This window comes from Leptonychotes weddellii, chromosome 3 (genome assembly GCF_054177405.1).
Source record: "Leptonychotes weddellii isolate Sample4059 chromosome 3, ASM5417740v2, whole genome shotgun sequence".
NCBI lineage: Eukaryota > Metazoa > Chordata > Mammalia > Carnivora > Phocidae > Leptonychotes > Leptonychotes weddellii.
This window is the reverse complement of record NC_138371.1, coordinates 93,701,240-93,711,884: the sequence shown is the minus strand read 5'-3', so window position 1 is coordinate 93,711,884 and position 10,645 is coordinate 93,701,240. Positions and strand designations below refer to the sequence as shown.

At 59.5% G+C, this 10,645-nt stretch overlaps 1 protein-coding gene across 1 annotated transcript; it reads right to left on the bottom strand.

Moving 5' to 3' along the window:
- Positions 1–4,308: 4,308 nt before the first annotated feature.
- INHBB (inhibin subunit beta B) lies at positions 4,309–10,105 on the bottom strand. Its single transcript, XM_006736374.3, has 2 exons — positions 9,581–10,105; positions 4,309–7,076 (listed from the first exon to the last, which is right to left on the bottom strand). The coding sequence occupies exons 1-2, from the start codon at positions 10,026–10,028 to the stop codon at positions 6,301–6,303; spliced, it is 1,224 nt and encodes a 407-aa protein (XP_006736437.2). The 5' UTR covers positions 10,029–10,105; the 3' UTR covers positions 4,309–6,300.
- Between the last annotated feature and the right edge of the window lie 540 nt (positions 10,106–10,645).

Sequence of the window (10,645 nt, the reverse complement as noted above, 5' to 3'; positions counted from 1 at the left end):
GTAACTAAGGATGAAAGAGGTGTATCCCAGAGGGCCTCTCGGAGGAAGGGCGGGGCCCTGGCAGGACACCCCGCACCATTCCTAACACAGGGAAGCCTGCTGGAGAGCAGCAACCACACCAGATCCTGGCCCTATTCTAAGCGCCTCAACGCTCACAACACCCCCTGAGCCTCTGGGCCCCATGATGGGACTGTCATTGCCCCCATTTTACAGATGAGGACACTGAGAGGCTAGGTCCGGCTGTGATCACAAAACCAGGTGGGCAGGCCCTGAGTGCATGCTTCCGGAGCCTCTGCTCCTGGAAGATTGTCCAGACCATGCACCCCCCCCTCCGCACCCCACCCCCGCCACCACCGGACCAGAGACAAAGTCACCAGCTTCCTGCCCCTCCCCCCCACTCGGCTTTGCTCAATCCATAGTCTGTTTTCCAAGAATCAGGCCAGCAGCCATCTCACCCACCTGGCCATGGAGGGAGTAGGGATGGTGCACGGATGACAGTCCCCATAGCCAGAGAGAAGAACAGCTCCATGTACAAGTGCCATTGATATGCCAGGCTGGAGTCTTGGACAGGAGTTGTGGGGTGGGCGCGGGTGGGGCAGAGAAAACCCTGAGCCCCAGCCTCTCCTCTCTTCCAGGTAGGCCCCAGAACAGTTGTGTTTTCCCTTAGCCCTCCCCCTGGGCAGCCCAGTGGTTGTAAGTGACTTTGGAAACAGCTCCTGGGGGGGCAAATCTCAGCTTTGCAGCTTATGAGCTGTGCCACTTTCAGTGAATGGCTTTCTCAGCCTTAATCTTCTCATCTGTAAAATGGGGACAAGCGTACCCGCACCCCCTCCGACAGGGATGGTTATGAGGACCAAGCTGATGATCCCCCAGCACAGAAGAACGGGCCCCCAGGAAAATGTTCGTGGAGTGATGGAATGACTGGCCAGATGGTACCATTCTACTTCGAAAGCGAGGCTTCAGGGATGCAGGGACATCACGGTGACACCCCCCACCCCCACCCCCGGCACTGAGTGGCCAGGGCAGGGCGATAGGAGCAGTGACACCACACTGAAGGCAGCTGCACAGCCCCGGCAATGATGCCTGCGCCCCCTGACCCGACATGGGGGTGATCTAGACCCCAACAGCAGGGGGGCTCGCCAGCCACGGGCCGGATTTACAAATATAACTGCCCCGATGACAACGCACATCGCAGGCCAGGCGTGTCACCTCATGATGACGAGGCACACAAAAATGGAAAGAAATACACACAACCAACCACGCGACCACAGCCCGCCATCACAGCCTCCCAACCCACGTGGCCTCACACTCCACCCCACACACAAACTCCCCCACACAGCCTCGGAGGCAGCCGACCACACAGTCCCAGCTCACACCCACAGTCTCGCACCCCCCACGGCTCCCATGCAGTCATATCTGCAGTCACACCACCTCACCCCCAGTTCCCCATCCACTCCCACTAACAGCCATCCCCGCCCCCTGCACCCCCCCCCGGGCTCACCCCCACGGGCTGCCGGAGCCTGCCACACCCGCCCGACTTAGGCCCATGCCTCACCTACGACAGGTGCAGCTCCTCGTGCAAGGCCCACAGGTAACTCATCATGTGCTCAAAACATCCCACTGGAAGCCGAGTACAGGCTGGGGTTCCTCCAGGAGCCTCTGCCCATAGGAAGGGTGTTGGCTTTCTGCTCCTTTGCCCACACGGGCATACTTTCTTTGGCCCGTAGTGGTCTTCATGGCTTGGTGGGAGCCTAGGCCCACCCCTCCTTGTCCCTGCCCTTGAAGGAGGTCTAGGCAGCGGCAGGGATGCTCTGCCAGGCTCCTTACGAGGTTCCCAGCAAGAATTCCCACAGGGCCTCGCAGAGGGCGTGCTAGGTGTGCTCTGGGCAAGCCTGAGTGCCAGGTGAGGCAGGGGTCCGGCCACGGTGCAAGAGCTGCCCGAGGCCCTCTCCCGGACCCTGTCTGGAGCGGCACTAGGGACCCTAGCAGGACCATGCATGCAAGCTCTGACATGTAATAGGCCCTCCTAAATGCTTCCTAAATGCTACCTCCACCCTGGGCTGGACAGCAGGGGACCCACTGTGTGCTCCACTCTGAGCCAAACTCTCAGAGGGCTGGGAGGGAAAACAGACATAGGACACCCCTGGAGCCTCTGCTCAGTGGACCCTCCCTCTGCCCATCTGGGAAATGGGGGAGAACGGAGGGGTGGTGGGTGTGGCATATGGGGGCTCTCCTCACCGCACCCGGCGCCCTATCCCCCACCTCAGACTTGGCTCCACCAAGTCACTGAGGACTCAGGGCATGTCTGAAGGTCAGCCAAGGATGAATGGGACATGGTGGGATCCCACGAATCACAATGGGTGGGTGGTGGAGACATCTGAAGCAGATCGGGTAGCCTGGCTGGCCCTGCCTGACCCATCGTTCCTATGAGAGGCTAACGGCCTGGTGGCCTGAAGAAGGGGAAAGAGGGATACAGGGGAAGGAAGAGGAACCTTAAAGCAGACCAGGAGGGCTCAGGGGCAGAAGCACTGGACCTGGAAGGCAGTGTGGGCAGCTTACTCTCTGGCCTGCAGTGTGGGGCTCCAGGGACATCCCCAGGGAGAAGTGGGCCCTCAGGCCAGGCCCACTGGGAAGACAGAGGCAGAAAATGGGAAAGAGCAGTAGGCAGAAAAGGACTGAGAACTGAACGAGAAAGAAGGAACAGGGGCACCTCTGGCCACAGAAGCATGGGAAGGAAGCAGCATGTCCCTACTGGAGAAAGAACACTCAGCCCCGGGACTGGGGACGCAGGCCTCTCCTCACTGCACCTGTCAGGAGAAGTTACTGCTAACTACCATTGTCCCAGCAGGGCCAGAGCCCACAGGGACCCCTGCCAGCAAAGAGCAGCAGAGCACCACTCAGAGACCATGTCCTGCCAGCCCATTGGCCTCGTGACCTCAGAGTCCCAGACCCTTCCTGGGGCTGCTGTGGGATCCATGAGCCACCCTGTGAAGCTCAGCCCCAGAGGTGGGCCCCAGAGGTGCTCAGATCCAAACAGTACGGGCACCCTGGTGCCTCGCACTGCCCGTCTGGAGGCTGCCAGCAAAAATTCCTCGGCCAGGGGTGGGCAGCGGCTGGACCGGGGGCCTAGAGCAACGAGCCGTGGCATGTAGCCCACCGTAGAGAAACAGCTGGACCCTGACTTACACCCCAAATGCCCAGGCCAGGCCTGTCTTTATGACATTTTCTTCTTTGCCCCTATTAACTTGTATAGTGTCTGAAGACCCTGCAAATCAATAAATACACCCCTCGGGACGAAAGCCTGGCAGAACAGTAGCTCTCTCAGATAGGCAAAGGGTGGAAACAGACAGAGGCCAGATACGGCCGCCTGCCACCAGCGGGCTGTGCCAGTTGAGATATACCCCTCCCGCCAACCACAGCCTCCTTCGGTTTCCCCATCGTTACCTTAACGGGGTTAGACCAATCGGCAAGGCCCCGCCTGCTCAAATGTCCCGAGATTTTCTGGGAAGACCACACGTGGCCCCCAAACCAAGGAGCGAACCCAGGGCCTCAGATGAAGGCACGGCCTTTGGGCTGCAGTCCTCCCAGGGGACCGGGTGGGCCAGCTGGGGCACCTGGCTTCCAGTGCCCAGCATGCCTGTCCCAGCTTTGTGACTCAGGCAAGCTCTGAACCTCTCCGAGCCTCAGATTCCAAGCTCTGGAAAATGAAGATGAAACCATGTCCCAGAAAGCATGATATCAAACAGCCCTTAAGTCCTACCTGCCACAGGAGTTGGACCTTTGTCACTACTAAAAGCAGCACTACCACCTACTCCCAGTTCAAACCCCAGCAGGCAAGGACAAGGCCTTGTTTCTGTTCACCCTTCTGTCCTAAGCTCCCAGCCTCTTCTGGGTTACAGTCACCCATGTTAGTGAATGGAGGTGGGCACGGAGGTCAGGTGGGCTTCACCCATCCAGGTTTTACATTTCCTTCCAGGGATGGGGGGGCTTAACCGGCACTTTCAAGTGGTTATAGATGTGGCTTTAGTAGTACGTAATCAGTCTTGGGACCAGGAGGGTAAACAAACGTGTAATTCATGAATTTGCTAATTGTCCTTCATTTTGATCATCTGCCATTTATTTCTCCTAGACTCTCTGACGGACATCGGTGCTCGTGGCAAGGACTCAGAGAGTGCCGGGAGCGAGCCTCGGAGGCCGGGGGGCATCAAAGCCGGACGCCCGGCCCACACCCTCCTCCCGGCCACCGCCTACAGCCCACGCCCCGCCGCCTCACCCCCCCCCCCCCCGCACACCACACAAGGCAGGAAGCCCGTGGCACTCAATTTTTTATTTTCTTAAACTGTACACAGATGTAAAATACTTTAACAGCAAGTCTATGGGAAAATTGTTTGGTTTTAAATTATTATGAAACAGAACCTAAGGGGAGCTTTATTAAATAAACATAAAGGTGGGGATTTAAGGACGCACACCTGCATTCTACCATAGTCATTTTTTCTGTACCTTCTGGGTGTGTAAAGATAGAAAAGACACATCAAACTGAATAAACAAAATCCATTTATACCCTGAAACGTTGGCAGGCCACTCAAGGGATTGTTCAGAACGTCTACCTCACAGAAGATGGCCTCACCATCTAATAAAAATTAAAACTGATCTGTTGGCCTCTTTGGTTCCAAAATTATGTATAATACATTTAACTGTATTTTTTTTTTTGCTGCTATAAAAATAACTTCTTTTTTCAAATGGCAGTTTCTGACTAATCATGCAACTAAATCAGTGCAAACATTAAAAGCAATCATTCGCTTAAAAAAGAAGCAAAGGATTTCATTTCAAGTATAAAAAATATAAAAAGAGTCGTACGAGTCCAGTTTCGTCTAGTGTGGGTCAACCCTTTAAATTGCATAGTTCACGCGGCACTTGGGCATCTGGGGGCGAGCGAGTTCAGTGCTCTGCCAAGGGCCACTCCTGGACACACGCAGATGGGCAAGTGCTAGATCATGTGCGTTCAGGCAAGTCGGCAAGTGCTAGGAGGGGCAGGCGGGCAGGCGCGAGCAGGCGGGGGCCACGTCCATGGCCGGCCCTGGTGGCCGGGACCCACGCGGGCAACTTCTGCAAAGCAGCTGAAAGCCTCCCCCAGCTCTCCAAGACCAGCTACGCTGCTCCCCTCCCACAAACCCTGCTGGGGTGGGGGTGGGAGGGCACCCCCACTCCCCAACACCAGCATTCCCAGAATGCCTCCACTCCACCATTTCCTCCTCTGGGCTCATGCCCTTGCCTAAGGGTCATTTCCACCCCTATCCCAACCAGGCCTAGAGGAATATCCCCAGTGAAGGGCACAGATTGCAACTTTTTTTTTTTTCTTCCCATGTAAAACGATTCAAATCTTAACTTAAAAGGTCATACCTGGTAGAAAAGTCCCTTTTCAATGATACAACTGGAATGCGTGACCTGTCTGTCAACTGCTAGTGATCAGTTAAAGCATCAAATTAAGACCCTTCTCGTCGCCCTCCCTCCCTCCCCCCAAAACAAACACACATAGAAGTCACGCCAGGGACCCAAGCGACAGTCAAACGGTCATTGCCACGGCTCCATGGTCTCTGGCAGGTTGTGTCCATTCTGGGCCTCTTTCCCCTCTACAAGGGTGGGAAAAGACCGGCTTCCCCTGGTCCTGCAGCATGAAGGATCCCAGGCAGGGAAGGAAGCCAACATGCCCGAGCCAGGAGATGCTGAGGCATGGCAGGCCTTGCACACCAGCAAAGGGGGACACGCAGCCTTCCTGCCCGTCTGCACGCTCCCCACCCCCGCTTCTGCTTTTCCTTTCTGTGGCTCCCGTGCTCTCTCTCTTTCTCTTTCTGTGTGTGTGTCTCTCTGTCTTTGTGCTTTTATGTGTGCTCGGAAGGCGCGATTCAGAGTGGCCGGGCCAGCTGGTGGGAATGGTGGCCGCTCACCCCATTCTCTCCCACCAACAGGCATTTGCAGCTAAGCTGCCATTGGTCACCGCATCCATTTGCTGGTATCCCAGAGGCTGCTGTGTGGGTGGCAGGATGCGTCTGGCTGTGCGTGTCTACGTGTGCATTTGAAAGCATCTCATGTCAGTTGAGGGTTCTTGCTCTGGCTTTGACTGATTGCTCGATGAAGTAGTAGAAAAAGATCTCAGGCCTCGCGCCGGCACCTTCTGGGCAGCCCGATGCAAGGACGGCGCTCTGCGGCTGGGCAGCCGGTTCCCACAGGGGCTGCAAGGAGCCCTGCCGCCCCCCCCCCACCAGCCCTTGCGCCCCGCCGCCGCCACAGCCCTGCCGCGGGTCAGGCGCAGCCGCACTCCTCCACGATCATGTTGGGCACGTCCCGCTTGACGATGTTGTACTCGTCGTCGAAGTAGAGCATGGACATGGTGCTCAGCTTGGTGGGGATGCAGCAGGAGTTGACCGTGCCGGGGTTGAGGCCCCGCATGCGGTACTGGTTGACCACGGCCGTGTGGAAGGAGGAGGCAGAGCCGGGGACCCCCGCCAGGTAGGCCGGGCAGCTGCCCTCACAGTAGTTCCCGTAGTAGCCAGTGGGCGCGATGATCCAGTCGTTCCAGCCGATGAGGCGGAAGTCGATGAAGAACTGCTGCCTGCAACAGAGGTTGGTCCGGCCATCGCACTCCAGGCCCCGCTTGCGGATGCGGTGTCTGCTGTCCCCCAGCCGGGCCTGCACCACCACAAAGGGCCGGTGCGACTCCTCGCCCGGGTCCACGAACACGGGCAGCACGGCCAGCTCCTGGCAGCCGTCACACTGCACGTCCAGGTTGAGCCGCCGCTCGCCGCGCTCAAACAAGGCCCGCATGGCCTCGGTGAGCGGAAAGGTGTGCCAGCCACTGCGCTTGAGGTCCACCTTCTTCTCCACCATGTTCCACCGGTCGCCGTGGCCCTGCTCCTGGAAGTACACCTTGACGCGCACCTTCCTGCGGCCGCCCTTCTCCAGGACATAGGGCAGGAGCTTCAGGTAGAGCCACAGGCTGGCCTGCACCACAAACAGGTTCTGGTTGCCCTCGTTGGACACGAAGAAGTACAGGCGGACCCGGGAGGAGGCGAGGCCATCTGCGGAGAAGTGGGAGAGCAGGCCAAGTTAAATCAAGGAGAACACGAGGCAATGGGGAAAGAGACTCCGCTGCATGATGCTGGAATGCGAACTTGCCACGCAGCTGGAAGACGTTATTGACCAGAAACACTGTTCCTGGGGCCAGGGCCTCTGACTGGAACCTGGGAGAGGCAGAGAAAATCGTTTTCCATTGAGAAACCCCGACCAGCTTGGAGCTGGAGGGTCCAGGCCTATAAAATCCTGCCTCACCTCTCCCAGGCCAGGGCTCCCTGGAGACAGGCTGTCAGGCCTCAAAGCTCAACAGAGGAACTTGTCAGGAGGCCAAGATCTTAACAAGTTGTTATGGGTATCTGTGAAATCTGAAAAATAAAACCAGGATCTCACTGAGGATTTTGGGGTGGGTTGTTTCAGTAGAGAGGTTGGGGTTTTTTTCTTTCTTTCTTTTTTCTTTTTCTTTTTTTTTTTTTTTTTTTGGTTAACTCAGGGCATTGCAAAATCGAGCTGAGCCACCTACCACCTCTTCCCAGTGTTTACCTAAGCATGATCTGATCCAACCCCCAGTGGAACCTCCACTGCAAACAAGCGAGCTCTGCTCAGATTTCTGACACAGGAACGTGCGCTTTGCAGGCTGCAAAGTGCAGCCCTCGGTTCTGACTAGTTCCAAGGGACAGGACATTCAGCCTTGAAACTTGAGGTCCACTCCTTTCATGAGACGCTGGCTCCCCATTAATGGCACGTTCAAAATCGCCAAGGAAAAGGGGAACTGGCTTGTTAGTTTCCTCCATAATTCAGCTCCACAAGAAGAGAGGGCCACGCCAACCGAGACACAACCACTCTCTCATGGTACATTTCAGTGACTCTTCTGACAATCTGTACTTTTTTCTTCCTCCACCCCCCCCCCCCCCAGGAAGAACAAATAAGGCAACTGTGTGACCACGCTGGTTTTATCAAACCTCCTACCACTGCCCTGCAGCCCCCTCCTCAGGCCTTGCCTGGCCCCTCTAACAACACTGACATCTGACTTTGAAATGGGGGAAAGTGCAGCCTTAAAAGCTGGTCTTGGACGAGCTGCCTGTGACCTGAATCTGTTATTTATAAGTCAAAGAGCTGGCTCCGTTAAACGGACCAGAAATATACCAGCCCCCGCTGTCATTTTGTGCCACCGGGACCAAAAGGCCTCCTCGACCTTCCAGAATCACATTTCTACTCTGGGCCCCAAAGCACCTTTTAATCCAAGCTCTCTAATTGCATGTCGAGCTTTCCCTGACTCGGTCGGACAGCTAAAACAGCAATGCATTTCTTTCTAAGCACAAACCAGCCCGATTGTCTCTGCTTTTCTCCACACCCGGCCATGCAAAACTTTTCATCCCTTTTCATCCCCAGGCGGCACCAGGACCGTCTGCCTGCTGCCTGGGAGGGTGGGGGGCATTTTCAGCCTGGTGACACAACCGCTCCCCCCCTTCAACAAGCTCCCTGCCCACCCCCGCCCTGCCCGCACCAGGGCTTCCCCCTCTGCGACCTTCTCCGCAGTCCCCTCGGCACAAATGGGGCTGAGCTCCAGGCACAAAAGCCAGCCTGGCTCATTCAAGTCCTGAAAAGGACAGCGGAGTGGAAAGCACTTGCAGCATTTCAGCGCCGGCACATTTTCCTCCTTCTTTTAAAGTTCCGAAAGATTTTCGGTCTCTCGATTATTATATTTAGACAGTGGTAGAAATTTACAATCCAGGGCCGGGAGAAAATTCCGGAAAGGGCTCCTACCCTTTGTTAACTACGAACTCTGCGGCTCTCAGGCGAGGGGGCTGCTGCCGCTGCCAGGCGAGCCGAGAGGCACGGGGCTGCCCCCGAGCCGCGTCTTTCTCTGCGTAAATGATGGGACCTGTTGAGAAGCCTGCCTTCCGCCCGATTCTGGTGCCCACACAATCGGAAGAGAGGTTGCCTAGCTCTCCCCAGTGAGGCTTCAGCAATCCTGGCAAGCCCACGCTGCCCGGCGATGGAAGCGGCCCCGGGGCCTCTCACGCAGGCACACACACACACACACACACACACACACACACTTCTCCGGCCCACGGATATCAACAAGCACACACATCTCCAACCACACTGCTAAGCCTACACTCCGATCGTGGGAAACAAAAACATTAAGCAATCACCAAGCAAGTGCCCGCGGAGCCAGGGCCGTACGCATCTGCCGGGAGGGGGATGCGCGCCCAGAGGCGCTGAGGCCCCGATTTCAGAGAGCAGGGGTGGAGGGCAAGGCGCTCAGCAGCGGGCACAGGGGGAGCAGGAAGGGGTGTGCTGCCTGGGCGGCGCGGGGGTGTGGGGGGGAGGACGGCAACTGGGATGAGGCGCACAGGGCCAGAGGGGAGCGGCAGGGCCGGGAGTCCGCGTTGCCCCCAGGGTGCGCTGGCTGCGGCGGCCAGACGGGCAAGGAGAAGGGGGTGGGAGAGGGTGAGAGGGGGTGGGGAGCGAGGGCCGCAGCTGGCAGCCAGTGGGACCAACCCACCTGTCTCGGCGAAGCTGATGATCTCGGAGACGCGCTCCTGGCCGTCTGCGCCCGGGCTGGCGTGGCCGTCGAGGTGCGGAATCTCCACGCGGCCGTCTTCGCGCACCTTGCCCGCGTGCAGCTTGCGCAGGGCCGTGACCATGGCGGCCTTGGGCACGGCGTGCGTGATGTTGGGCCGGCCCCGCATCTGCAGGCGGCTCAAGATGTGCCGCTTCACCGCCTCCAGGAAGTCGCCGTCCACCCGGCCCAGCTCCTCGGGCCGCCGGAAGCCGCCGCACGACGTACAGGTGTCCTGCGAGCCGCCGGGAGCTCCGGGCGGCGGGGGCGGCGGCGGCGCGGCGGGCGACGGCGGGGGCGTGGGCGAGCCCCAGGCCTCGGGCCCCAGCCAGCCGGCCGCCAGCAGCAAAAGGCAGGCGGCCCCCAGCGCCCGACCGGGCAGCCCGTCCATGGTGCGCCGCTGGCGACGAGGGCGCCCGCCGCGAGGCGAGCCGAGCCGAGCGCAGGGCCGGGCTCCGGGCTCCCGGCGCGCCGCCCCGCCCCGCCCCCGCCCGCCCGCGCCCGCCCGGGCCTCCGCCCGCCCGCCGGGAGGGCCGCCGCCGGCTAGCAGGGGGAGGGGGCCGGCCGGGCCGCGGGGGTTCCCGCGCGGCGGGGAAGGGGCGCCGAGGGCCGCGGGGGCCGGAGAGGCGTGCGGGCGAGGCGGGGGGCCGGAGGGTCACTGCCGCGCGGGCGTCTCAGGGCGCCTCAGCATCTGCAGCCTTCCCCCCATCCTCTCCGCGTCGGGGCCCCGCAGCCCCCAGCTCCGGTGAAGCGAAAGCGGCGGCAGCGGCGCCTAGGCCGCCGCGCGGGGAAGGTGGCGAAAGGGCCGGTCGACGCAACTTGGCCGAGACGGAAGCGAAGGCGCCGGAGTCCCTGGAGCGGAGCCGGGCGCGGCGCTGCGGCGGGCGCTGCGGCGGGGCCCCGCGCTCTCACCTGAGCGCCGAGGAAGGGCCGCGGCCGCCGGCGACGGGCCGGTAGTGCTCGCCGCGGGCCGGCGGGCGGGCGGCGGAGCGGGGCGAGCGCAGTGGC

Bases quoted from the DNA above. Each gene is read 5' to 3' on its own strand.
- INHBB (XM_006736374.3), bottom strand. From the start codon at position 10,028: ATGGACGGGCTGCCCGGTCGGGCGCTGGGGGCCGCCTGCCTTTTGCTG. The intron at 7,077-9,580 runs GTGGGTTGGTCC...ACTTCTCCGCAG, and splicing joins CATCAGCTTCGCCGAGACAG to ATGGCCTCGCCTCCTCCCGG.